This window comes from Centruroides vittatus, unplaced genomic scaffold, assembly GCF_030686945.1.
Source record: "Centruroides vittatus isolate TY-2023 unplaced genomic scaffold, ASM3068694v2 contig_364, whole genome shotgun sequence".
Classification (NCBI taxonomy): Eukaryota; Metazoa; Arthropoda; class Arachnida; order Scorpiones; family Buthidae; genus Centruroides; species Centruroides vittatus.
Window position 1 is genome coordinate 1,954,674 of NW_027122188.1, and position 13,131 is coordinate 1,967,804.

A 13,131-nucleotide genomic window follows, 5' to 3' on the forward strand; every position below is an offset into this window, starting at 1 on the left:
ACAATACTCTTCTGCTCTTGCGAATCTGGATATAGCGCAATTGCGCCCGCTAAATTGAGGCTTACATATGCACTTATAACCTTCCAAAGTATCGTGACACTTTCCGCCATTTTTACATTGGTTTTCTTTACAGGCTAAAAAATAATGTAATTTTTCATGAGTAATTTTAATTTTCTTCTATTAGTATACAAATGAATCATTAATACTTACATTGCTTTACTTGATGAGATTTTTTAGACGAATCATACTTTCGGCCAGAATAGAAACTACTCGTATTTGGATTCCATTCTTTAAGCGATCCATTGAAATAATTGGCATTTAACATTGTTCTCAACCTTTCAACGTAATTACTAGATAAATCAATAATGCAAAAACTGAGCATTGTCCTATTTATTACATGCAATACTTCACTAATAACCACGTATTTCGCATAATTAAAAGAAACTCACTCTTTATCTTCAATTTCCACGCATAATTTCCATAACTTCACCATATTTTCGATATTGTCTATACTTTTCAGCATGGGCATCACAGAATTCGAATTCAGCAAGGAACTACATTTACCATTTCCTATATATTCAATAGTAAAGTATAGAGATGTGGCAGTAAACATGGCGACAATCCGAGTAATATTAACATAAACCATACCTTCCATTAATTTGCGTTGAAAGTTATCATTTGTGGTTGATTCTCCCTCGAGTAAGACTGCATTATTCTTATCGTAAGGCTCTATTGCATGCGAGACAAGTCTCTGATATATCAGCAACAGTGGGAAATATAATATAAATAGGAAACTGTGGAGATAACTAGAATTCATTGTGTTAACGACTTCAAATATGAATAGATACGAGTGATATTACAATTAATAAAAATAAACAATAGAAAATTATGTTCATTGTTATATTAAATAATAATTTCGTTAATAACTGATTTTTCATTCTTGCAAAGTTAAATACGTCAGATTTGCAGTTGTCTTGCGCCAGTGTATTTTTAATAATTTGCGAAACCATAATTCACTTTTCAATATCGTTGAACGAGTTGTTGGTTACTTATGGAATTGATATTAAGCACAGACGATTAAGAAAATATTCTATAGAATAGAGACCATTGGAAAATACGGGAAGAAGTAACATTGAAGTGTCGACTAGAGATAAGCTTTCTGTTCAGAGTTGTAGTCAAAGTTTGAAGAGTTTTAGGTCATGTTAACTTAGTTGTTGATAACGTTCAGTGAACAGAAACAAGATGTCATCATGCAATGTTAGTGTCATCCTGAATTTCAGAGACCCTCTTTACAACAAAGGTTTTCAATCTGACTGGAGATGAATGCAACCAGCAAAGAACAATGGTAGGATCATATCATAAGTGAATATGATCCAATTTACTTAATTTAGGCTTAGTAAACACTAGTGTTGTGTGTTTTCCAAAGACATTTGGCAAGTTTTCTATCAAATATCTTTATTCATTTTAGTTGATCTTGTAGGTATAGCTTCTGCGATTGATTTTGGTAAAGATAAGGTTCTAAGGAGTTCATTGAGGTGCGTTTTTAGGTACTTTAAGTCTATAGAAAGTGTTTCTATCTCACTTTGTATTTTTTCTTCTTGTCTGTAATCATGATGTTGACTTCTTTGCATTTTTGTTTGATGAATCTCGCCGTTTCTAGTTTCCTTTGATTTGTTGATCTGTTTGGTGAAACGAGACACGGTTTCACCAAACAGATCAACCAATTTACTTAACTTTAATGAAGACAAAACTTTTTTCAGTAAACGAGAAAATAATAAAGCACCGTACACCTCTAATCTTGGGAGAGATTGTTACTTAATGTGAGCCAGTCTAGACTTAGATGTAATTAAAGAAACAAAAACTGAATCATTATCATTTATGGACTTGATGTACTGTACTACAAACAAGCACCATAAGCTTGTTCTGAAGCATCACAAAAACCACGAAGTTCAACTCTCTTGAGACGGGCAGAATTAATTAATTTTCTGCTAACATAAATATAATTCAATAGTTTATATTCCCACATATCTTATTCCATTCATTGATAACAGTTGTGGGTAGTGTTTCATCTGATCCCTCTTTTAGTAACCACAATTTTTGTATAAGTATTTTGCATTCAATAATCACAGGAGCCAATACACAATAGGATCAAAAATGCATGATATCACAGACAACAAATTACGCTAAGTTAACTTAACTGTAGGCCTTAAAGTAAATTGAAATTGAAAACAATCAGTACTTGGATGCCATGTTAGTCCTAAAGCTCAAACAGTCTGGTCACCAATTATCTTACAATCATTTAAACTTTCTTTCATTTCAAGCTCGACATTTTGTTACTTCATCATGACTTGACGACCACTTTCTTAGAGGAAATCCAGCAGTCGCAAGTAAATCAATTAGTTGATGCTGTAACATCTTAGCTTCTTCAATTGCAGCAATTCTTCAATTCAATTGAAGTAATCGTTTACATATAAATCAGAACAGATGAAAATGACTCTGCGGCTAATGGATAGGATACTCATTTCATCTGTAAGTTCTTTATGGCATCTAGTTGCTAGGAAACTAGCAGAACTAGACTAGTCCCGTACTGTACATCACAGTTAGGGATTGCAATTGCTGGATCCCTCATCCAGCAATCCAGCTGGATCCAGCGCATTCTTCGGCCTGCTGGATTCAGCACCAGGTGCTGGATCCAGCGCTGCAGATCCGCAATTACTCAATTAACTTTGTAAATAATGGCGCAAAAGTCTACGTTGTCCCTGTTGCCGCTTTGCTGCGTGCGCTATCGCTCGGCGGCGAGAGCGACGTTGCCGTTTAGTGCGGCACGTGCTACACTCCCTCTCTACATCGCACCGCCCGCCCTTTTACCTCTGCTGATCTAATTGCCAGTTGACTTTCCGCTCTCGCTAAATAAAGTGTCTTCGCGCTAAATAAAATAAGTAACTTTTCTCCTAGTCCTGGTGCATAATTCTAATTTACGGTCGGTTGTGACGTCAATGAATCACGTGACGGAACGATCGCAGTTAAGCCTATGGGGAGCTGCAGCCTCGCGGATGGCTTCGCTCGTCGCTCGGGCTGCAAGACTACGCGCCGCTTTTGCGGCTTGTCCAAGAAACCTAACCTATCCCTCCGGGAGATGACCGTCGCTAGCTAATAGAAAACTTTTTATTTCAGCTCAATCGATATTTTACCGAAAGGAAAAATATCGATTGACCTGAATCTGTTGTTGTAATTTAAATGGAAGAATTTCGTGATTTACGGACCTCGTCTGCAACCTCACAGTCGTACCCCTTAAAAAAACGTTCTCAGAAATCAGACAATATATTAGTAAACACATACTTATGAGTATCATTGGAAACCTTAGTAAACCCTTCATATTTATTGTAAAAAAATTAAAGTCTGCGCACATTTTCTTTAAATTCATAAAATTAAAAAAATTGAGATCAGTACGACTAAGGAAACCAGCACTTTAAATCGTACTACCTACTAAAATCCACCTCAAACTAAAAGTAAATCAATGTATGGTTTAAACGAGTATATTTTATTAACACAACTACATCTTCATTTACAGTCAATGCAAACATATATTTTTGTTTGTTTTGTAACTACGCCGTATACAGTGAAGTTTAGAATCATCCACAAGAAATCTAAAGTCACTCATGAAACAGCTTAATCAGAAAACATGTTTTTGCTGGCGACCAGGACTTCTTTCCCCACCGACAAGGTGCATTACGGATATTTCGAGTGACTGACTGCGTTACATGGCCAAAAGAAGCGAGTGTGAGCCGAATTATTTTCTTCCTTCTAAGGACATGTCGGGTTTTACGCAGTCTATAACTTCCCTGTTAGTCACCCTATCAGTCCACGGTATTTGGAGCAGCTTCCTCCACAGCATCACAGTTTGAATGCATCTATTCTGTCGGCTCTCTTTGCAATCCAACTCACAACCGTACGAGACTGGGAAAAATAAGTCAGGAAAAGTATGCATTTAATTACTATCCGAATATCCTTGCTGCTGCAAATTTTTCCCACGCTTAGCACGGCACTTCGTCCTAGTGCAATTCTCTCTATTTCGGGTGTTACTTCTCCATCTCTGTCAATTAATGCCCCAAAGAAAATAAAACCTGGACACGTTCTATGTTTTTTATATCTTTTTGTCATCATTTTGGTCTTTTTAACATCGAGTTGTTTCACTTTCAACTTTGACCTTTGCCGTGAGCAGTCTCGGGTCACCTGACCGAGCAGGGTTGTGTCATCGGCATGACGAATATTGTTGATGTTTCTACCCGTATCTATAGTAGGGACGTTGACAGAATACATTCGGCAGCATTACCGATTTTGAGCCAGCTTGTGTAACCGTGCGCTGTCTTCATTGTTTCTTCTTCATTGGTAAAATATACATTTACTTTATAATATTAAGGCTTTGGAATAGATGCAAAAGTTGAAATGCCAACGTTTATAGGTATTTCTTTCTCTTAAGTTACTCGAATAAATGTTAAAATATCTATTATACAAGCATAAGCGTGCAGAGTTGACTCGGTGAGTTTCGAGATTGCATTACCTTCCGAAGCTCTGATGCGACCTGAAAAACAATCTTTTAAACCGTTGCGAATCGAAATCTTTTCTAGAATTATTAAATTCCGTCTACGAAGCTTTCTTTATATTCAAAAGACCAGAAAACATGGAGTGTAGAGAATTTCCCATCTGAAATATTTAAAGGATGAATTCATTTATCATTATTGGAATTTTAAAAGCAACGTAACTAAAATAAATCGCAAAACTTACTTTTATTGGAAACTTTTTTGTAATCTTAAAGTAATTTCTAAATGTAAAACACAGCGGTTCTTTACCGAATCTCTTCATAAAGTTTAGAATCTAGAAAAGTATTTCTATTAATTAAAGTATTAAAATAACTTACAGTACGTAGAAAGGTGACAAGTTTTAAATGTTATACCTTCAGTTTTTGTTCCAATGTGAAATCGCAGCCAGCGAATCTTCTGATATCTTGAAAAGACGTTTGCATCTGAAAAAGAAACAACACATTTCGAGGTCCGTAAATATAGAAAATGGTGGAATTTTTAATGGAAATACGTTACCGTAGATGTAAAAGCGGAGAACAGGAATCCGGTTACGATACACAGGAAAGTGAAACTAACACACAGTGAAGAAAAAAACAGTTTCAACGCAAATTTGAATTCCGAAAAGATGAAAGCAAAGTACATTAGACTCGTTTCTGATAATAAAATACCGTATAGAATTGTTAATACGTAATTGAACGGTCCGTTGAGGTGACTGGTAAAACGCCAAAGTTCGTCGTGTTGTGTCATAATTCGTTCCAATTCCGAATGCAAATTCGAATTTCCCTTATTCAGTACATACAAATCTTCCGATACGTTTTCGAATGCATCGATTAAAGTAAGTAAAAGCAAAACAACAAAGAAATACACATATATAAAACCACCAATCATTACATTAGCAGCGATACCGACTTCAATACAGCAGAAAAGGGGTTCGTATTTAAAGGACTTGGCTTTAGCTAAAGGGGGATAAAAAAGAATATTTATTATGCATTGAAGGAACATGGTAAAAACGATAGTCGCAATTACTGCAATAAGCCGTACAATATCGACAATAACACACAATTGATTTTTAGGAAAACGATATGACTGTTTCAATCGAATTTTCGAATTTAGTTTGACTTTCTTAACAATGCCGAACATTATTGCCAAAGCCAAGAACATAGTCGCAAGGATTACTCTGACAAGTATGTCATACTCGTATACCGAGTACGAGGAAAAGCAAGGCGTTAAAGCCGATACGTAAGGAATTATCATGCAGAGAAGGAGAACGAAATGTATCCAGTAAACACATTCGATAAATATGATGTAAAACTTGGAAATTTTGCGCCAATAAGTATCAGTGTCTGAGACACAGGAGCAAGGTATAAAAATTCCCAACCGTAGACCGTAGACATTGAAGTAAATGGAGAGAGGAAACACGACAAACATATTTCCTCTTTTAAATTCACATCCGTAACAGTTACGCTCCAGGCAATTCTTCTCATATTTTTAAGTAAGAGTAGGCTATTATTTGACAAAAATAAAATAAAATTAGCAACCGAATTAAAAATAGTCGCAATTATCTTCCTCTTAATAAAAGTAATCGAAATAGTTCTGCGTAGAAACCGACAAAATGGCAGCTTTAGAATAAGGTTGGGTTCTAGATTGTTGCTTATTCACAGATATAAGAATTGATTGCATAAGGGCTGTATTTTCAGAACGTTTATATAATAAATACTTACGCAAGTCATAGCGTGCACGAGATGCATTCGCAAACTTGCATTTATTTATGCATTGTAAGCCAACAGTAGTAGTGGTTTGAGTAGCACTGATCACAAAATTAATTTCACGAGACATATGATCGCAAATTTCAATTAATTTTAAATGTTTTTATAAATTCGAATTAAATTAATTTTATTTTAACAATATTTAATCACAAAATTAATTTTCTAATTACAAATTTGAATTAAATTCATTTTATTTTGACAATAAGGTAAAGTTTCTGTATTAATTATTAAATGAATAAAAAGTTATGGAGTAAGTTAAAATGATTCAATTCTTGCAGGCTGGTAACTAAATTTCTTTTTAAAATATATCAACTAGATATATACTTACAATTCATCGTGTCGGAACTTCTAATGAAAAATTTCTTTTTATTTTTACATAAATTTAAAAATATCGCGGTTGAGAATATTTGCTATACTAATACAGTAGAGACTCGTAAATCGGCACCCCGGTAATCAGAATCGCCGGTAATCGGAACGATTTTCAGTCGGACTGTGTCGTGCTGAATCGAACGTTTTTGATACTAAATTTACTTCTAAAGTATAATTTTCATGTTTTTATATTCTTCAATTTATTTATTTTGTTTGTACAAAATGCAGAAATAATTTTTAACGATACGATAGCCTCGATTATTATTACAAAAATTTTCGTTAGGCTTAAAATCGACGAAAATTCAACACGAAGCGACACGCAACGGAGAAAAATTTGAACATCGGACAGGTTAATGTATTTTTTCGTACATAATTGGTAATCGGAACAAATGACTAATCAGCACAACCCCAGTCCCCAATTGATTCCGATTTTCGACTCTCTACTGTATATAAGATATTAATGTTAAGGCCGCCACACACGTTCAGGAAATCCTTTGAGGAATAACTGTGCAGGCCTGGCCTTGAGGAAATTCAGAATTTCCTGTCGCCCACATACGAGGAGGATAATCTCTCAGTTAAATTGTTTTATTGCCCTGTAAACAAAAGCTCTCTCCCCGATTTTAAAAGTCGGTGTTGTCATTTTATTGCACTTAGAAGGGTTCATTCGTGGAAAGAAGGGTTCGATTCGTGGAAACAGTGCACGTGTTCAAATCAAACTGCCACTTTGTATTCTTTCAATTTGTCGTTCGACATCCGTTTGGTTTCTCCTGTATAAATCTTTTTTTACATTATCGCAAGTACAATTTAATCTCTCAGTTCGTCAGTCGGCCATGGCATCTGATGACGACGTACTGGCTATTTTTGGGTGCTTATTGGCAACGAATTCTATTAAAACTCGCAAGAAAAAACATGTGCGTAGGAGTCTATGGTGTAAAGAGTGGCTTAAAAAAAGAGGATCGTATTCTCATGTGAACCTGATCTCAGAATTGAAGTTAGTACCTAAAGATTGACACAACTATTTAAGAATGGACGAAGAAACGTATTTAAATCTATTATCATTGGTTACACCAATTATAAAAAAACAAGATACTGTAATGCGAGCAGCAATTTCACCACACGAGAGGCTCACGGCGACCGACCTTAAGATATTTGGCAACTGGCAGAAGTTTTGAAGATCTCAAATTTTCAACAGTAATATCACCTCAAGCTCTTGGCTACATCATACCTGAAACATGTGAAGCTATTTACAAAGTCCTTCATAAAGATTATTTAAAGGTAAGAACAAACTTTTCTTTTTAATAGATATTTATTATCATAACGTACAAAAATGCCAAATTACACATTAACATATACAAATTACATATATTAATTATTAATTAATGTTATCATGATGAATTTGGACGGAAGTGCTGGAAGGGGGACAACTAGTAATACCGAAACCGGTAGAAATTGGTGGATGATAACGAAAAAATTGATGTGGCAAGTGTTGCTGTTCATACACCAATTTATGCGATAAACTTAAAGTTCCCAACTCCGCTTGAAATAAAGTTTCGTTTATTAACTTTTCGGCAATCAGCATTTGTTGCTTTGGGAGTTCACGCAATTTGATTGCAACATTCTTGCCGAAAATATCGAAACGATCATCTTGAACGTGTGGTTTGTTAAAATGATCTTTCACGGTTAATAAAACTTCGTTCGTCAACGATTCTTGGTCTACTCGACTTCGTTTAGGGGGACGGCTGCGTCGCGTCTGTACTGGTGTACTCATCCGAAAGTTCTATTAAATCCTGTGTTGCGATTATTGATGGAGTAATAATATCGTCGCTGCTATGATTCTCCTCCGTTGTATTATCCATAGCGTTATCCTAAAATAACAATTTTATTAATGTAGTAAAGGAAATTGATTATCTTTTAACACGGTTCGTCACACAAAATTAAAAACAGTCAGATATTTATTTATTTATTTTTATTTTTTTGCTTTTTAGTTTCCACGAACAGAAAGAGAATGGATGGATATAGCGAAACTTTTTGAAGAAAAATGGAATTTCCCGCATTGCCTTGGAGCAATGGATGGAAAGCATATCAACATTATTCCTCCAAGTGGAAGTGGATCAGAATTTTATAATTACAAAGGAAGACACAGCATGGTTTTATTGGCTATTGTGGATGCGAAATATCAATTCATCATGTGTGATTTTGGTACCAATGGTAGAGTTTCAGACGGAGGTGTTCTAAAAAACACCAAGCTTTTTGAAAAACTTGAAAACAATAAGTTAAATATTCCTGTTGAAAGTAAAGTCAGAAACAGTAGTAGAAGTATGCCCTATGTATTTGTAGTTGACGATGCCTTTCCTTTGAGGGTAGATATGATGAAACCGTTTAGACAAGGAGATCTAATTTCCAAAGATAGAAAAATATATAATTATCGCGTATCACGAGCAAGACGCATTGTCGAGAATGCGTTTGGTATCTTGGCATCGAGGTTTCGAATATTTCATACGGCAATTAATTTACAACCTCGTAAAATCGAATCAGTTGTGATGGCTACTTGTGTTTTGCACAACTTTTTAATGAAATCGGTGCCAAGTTTTTATTCTCCTCCAGAATGTTTTGATCACGAAAATACTGATGTCGGAACTACTATTTTAGGTTATAACACAGACGACTCAAAAATGACGCAACTGGCTCGAAAAAATCCAGGAAACACAAGTTTTTTAGCAAAAAAAGTGAGAGAAGACTTTATGGATTACTTTGTAAATGAAGGCCAAATTCCGTGGCAATTGAACTTCATTTAAACATTATCAACGTTGTAATTGTAACCAAATATTGTATTGCCATTAAAATAATAAAAATTTTGTACTTTTAACTCAGCATATATACTTAAATGAACAATGACATATTAATTTATTTAACAATATTTATATTTCAATTTTTTTCTTATGACACAAAAGACACAAATATAAGTATTATATTAAAAAAACAAATTTTACAATACCCCAATGTCGATATCATCGTCACTATCTATGTTGGAGCGACTGCTTCGAGGCGTATCTTGGTCATCTAAAAACCTAATTTAAAATACAAACAACTAAATAAATTGCTTAATTTTTCGTCGTATTTTATTGTTAAAAATTTAAGCTTACCTTAATAATTCGAAGTACCACAACTTTGGTTTGTATATATCTTCAGTTCCTGCTCCTGATTTAATTGACGCTTTAATTTTTTTTAATTTCTTTTCTGTATGCGCTTCTGATGTTGTTTATTTTTTTTACAACGCTTTCTTTATTAGCGTTTGGCTCTATTTCTTTTAGTTTTTCAATTAAACGTAAATAAGCAGCTTCTTTCTTGCTTCTATCGTGGTACTCTTTATTTTTTACATGCCAAAGGCATGGTTCGCTCTCGTAAATTTTTAAAAATTCCTCCAAAAATTCACGGGACATTGTTCTCACTACTCAGCGGCCTCACAACTGAACGACACGACTCCACACACGTTCCGGTCGGCCTGCGCAGTCCAAAACTGTGCAGGAAAATCAAATGGTTTTTCGTTTCTACTTCGGTGGACTGTACAGGCCGCCGAAACTGTACAGTTTTCCCCCACACACATTCAGGAATTCCTCAAGGTCAGGCCTGCACAGACAGGAGAAACCAAACGGATGTCGAACGACAAATTGAAAGAATACAAAGTGGCAGTTTGATTTGAACACGTGCACTGTTTCCACGAATCGAACACTTCTAAATGCAATAAAATGACAACACCGACTTTTAAAATCGGGGAGAAAGCTTTTGTTTACAGGGCAATAAAACAATTTAACTGAGAGATTATCCTCCTCGTATGTGGGCGACAGGAAATTCTGAATTTCCTCAAGGCCAGGCCTGCACAGTTATTCCTCAAAGGATTTCCTGAACGTGTGTGGCGGCCTTAAAACGAATTATTACAAAAAATGACTCTGCTGGAATTCCAGATCTCACACCTCCAATGAACGGCAGGAATGCTTTTGTCAATCGCAAAGGTGATCCGCCGATTATTCTCAAAGCAGTCTGCAATTCAAATAAAGTATTTTTGGATGTATTTGCAGATCGAGCAGATTCTACACATGAGGCTCGTGTCATGTGTAGAATCAGTCCTCTTGGTCAAAGATTAGCAAATGATCCTAACTTTATACCCTCAGATTACCATCTACTTGGTGATTCTGCTTATCCGTGTACAGTTAATTTATTGACACCTTTTAGAGACAATGGTCATTTATCTCCACAAGAAAAACATTACAATTATGTACACAGCTCAACACGTGTAGTTATTGAACAAGCATTTGGTATTTTAAAGGCAAGATTTCGCAGACTCAAATATATAGACAAAACACGCATTGACTTAGTCCCTAATGTTGTTATTGCATGTTGTTGTTTGCATAATTTAATATTAAATACAGATGAAAGCATCTGTGATTATGAAATGGATGATGATGAAAATGATAAACATTATCAAATTATGAATGATGATTCAGTTTCAGGAAGATCAAAAAGAAATGAAATAATGAGACTGATAATAGAGAAATAATGCATTGAATTTAATACTTGTACAAAGTTGTAGAATTATGTTTTTCTTTTAAAGGTTTGTAAAATAAAATTATCATTGTAGTAATAAACTGTTTTAAAAATTATACAGCATGTAAATTCATTGTATATTATAGCAGTTATCATAAACATATGCACTGTTTAACCTGTAGTACTTTATTATTAACCTCCATGTTGGCATAGGCAAGTCCTTGTAGTGATATAACGGGTCTCACATTTTTATTTCCCAGTGTCTCATATTTACCTTTTGAAGGTAAAATAGGAGACGGAAAAATTTTTTGCTCAACATTTCTCGTACGTAAAGAAAAACTGAATACTCCATTAGATTTTAGTGCCATCTGTACACCTTGTCATGTATTTCTCTTTGTAAAATACCGATCCTAACAAATTTGATGTACTGTACCAATTGACTGGTTGATTATGATTGACTTGTTGGCCACCTGTTATATAACATTGTTATTAACGTAGGTTTTATTTTAAAGTATAAAAATGTTTTAAAAAAGAAAACAATATATATATGTATGTAGAACAATTTTTATTTGTTTGCAAACAAAAACATTTTATTTGTTTGCAAACAAAAACATTTTATTTATTTTAATTTTTCTTCTAATATATTAACTAGTTTTGTTAATACATCAGTTCTTTTTCTGTTTTCATTAATATTTTCTTGCAACAGTTTTACTGTGAGATCCTGATGCTCTGCATCGGCGTCGGCTTTTTTCTTTTGATCGCTCGAGATTTCTTGAGCCCATTCTGGTATCGTTCTTTTTTTCTTTATTTTTTCTTCTCTTTTATTGCGTGATAAACTGTAAAGAACAAAGAATGTTATAATAAACATTATAAATAAGAGCTTAATTATAAATGATATAAATTGCTCACCTAATTTCAGAAATTGATTTGTTTTCTTCTGTTTCATTTTCATTGTTTTGTGTCATATTAGCAGAAGAATTTATAAGCTCCGAGACCGGTACTACCGTTCCTGTTTTTCCCAATATATCGTTTAAAAGTTGAAAGTATGGCCAAGATATTCGACCTCTTCCGGTTGAATTGTTGTTGTCCATAATTTTTTTATATGTTACATCTAGATTGCTCCACTTTTTTTAATGTTTGTCCATGATACATTGAAACCTTTTTTTAAAAAAATGCTAGATATAGCTTTCCATACTTCTACTTTTTTTTTTTAGTTGGTTTCTGGAAATCTACCATTTTTTCTCTATAAGTTTCAATGAGAAGACGTATAGAGGCGTGTGTCCATACAAATTTTTCTGAAAATTTATTGAACAGTAATTATAGAATAACATTATACTAAATAATGAAAACTATATTACACCTTTAGAGTTTGCCTGGTCTTTAGTAATATTTTTGTCTGTTACATTTCTTTCACTTAAACTTATATTATCAGGAAGATGATTGGCACTATTTTCAAGATTTAGATATGAACCTTTATTTTTTTTTATTATTTTCTGTACAATTCTGCAGGTATGCAGAAATTAAATTCACATCTGATGAACACACATCTATAATGAGAAAAAGTTTTTATTTTAGACTACAACTTTAATTAATTGACAATAAAGCTTTTATATATTTGATGAAATGTTATTAGAAAAATTTTTCTTTACTAATAACATGGATGCAAAAAGCTATAGTACTTATATTTTTATGAAAGTGGTAACTATATTGATTGTTGTATTTTACATATAGGTTTATCACTGACACACTTAAATTTTATGTAAAACAAATATAATAGCAAATATAAAAACAATAAAAATAAAATACATCTATCAGATATTCTAGTACACTATAATCTACAATAAAGTAAATAGTAAGACTTAATTATAAAAAGG

At 33.9% G+C, this 13,131-nt stretch overlaps 2 protein-coding genes and 3 long non-coding RNA genes across 5 annotated transcripts in view; all 5 read right to left on the reverse strand.

The window, feature by feature from the left end:
- LOC136975202 (neurogenic locus Notch protein-like) overlaps nucleotides 1-13,131 on the reverse strand; it is a 60,225-nt gene that overhangs the window by 10,892 nt on the left and 36,202 nt on the right. The window contains exon 23 of the mRNA XM_067270238.1: nucleotides 3,827-3,957. Within this exon, the coding sequence (XP_067126339.1) occupies nucleotides 3,827-3,957 (131 nt within the window). The remainder of the gene's footprint in view (nucleotides 1-3,826; nucleotides 3,958-13,131) is intronic.
- On the reverse strand, nucleotides 8-648 carry LOC136975096 (uncharacterized). Its single transcript, XR_010880746.1, has 3 exons — nucleotides 450-648; nucleotides 211-335; nucleotides 8-134 (listed from the first exon to the last, which is right to left on the reverse strand). It is a non-coding gene; the product is annotated as an uncharacterized lncRNA (long non-coding RNA).
- Nucleotides 4,631-5,486, reverse strand: LOC136975093 (uncharacterized). The gene is made up of 4 exons (XM_067270095.1): nucleotides 5,097-5,486; nucleotides 4,955-5,023; nucleotides 4,786-4,875; nucleotides 4,631-4,704 (listed from the first exon to the last, which is right to left on the reverse strand). The coding sequence occupies exons 1-4, from the start codon at nucleotides 5,466-5,468 to the stop codon at nucleotides 4,645-4,647; spliced, it is 591 nt and encodes a 196-aa protein (XP_067126196.1). The 5' UTR covers nucleotides 5,469-5,486; the 3' UTR covers nucleotides 4,631-4,644.
- Nucleotides 8,492-10,169, reverse strand: LOC136975094 (uncharacterized). The gene is made up of 3 exons (XR_010880744.1): nucleotides 9,859-10,169; nucleotides 9,711-9,783; nucleotides 8,492-8,580 (listed from the first exon to the last, which is right to left on the reverse strand). It is a non-coding gene; the product is annotated as an uncharacterized lncRNA (long non-coding RNA).
- Nucleotides 12,001-12,615, reverse strand: LOC136975095 (uncharacterized). Its single transcript, XR_010880745.1, has 2 exons — nucleotides 12,167-12,615; nucleotides 12,001-12,093 (listed from the first exon to the last, which is right to left on the reverse strand). It is a non-coding gene; the product is annotated as an uncharacterized lncRNA (long non-coding RNA).

What these genes read in the sequence shown, in the direction of transcription:
- LOC136975093 (XM_067270095.1), bottom strand. Translation starts at nt 5,468, where the DNA reads ATGATTGGTGGTTTTATATATGTGTATTTCTTTGTTGTTTTGCTTTTA. An exon ending in TCTCCGCTTTTACATCTACG is followed by an intron (nt 5,024 to 5,096) that starts GTAACGTATTTC and finishes TTTCTTTTTCAG; the next exon opens with ATGCAAACGTCTTTTCAAGA. An exon ending in CATTGGAACAAAAACTGAAG is followed by an intron (nt 4,876 to 4,954) that starts GTATAACATTTA and finishes ATACTTTTCTAG; the next exon opens with ATTCTAAACTTTATGAAGAG.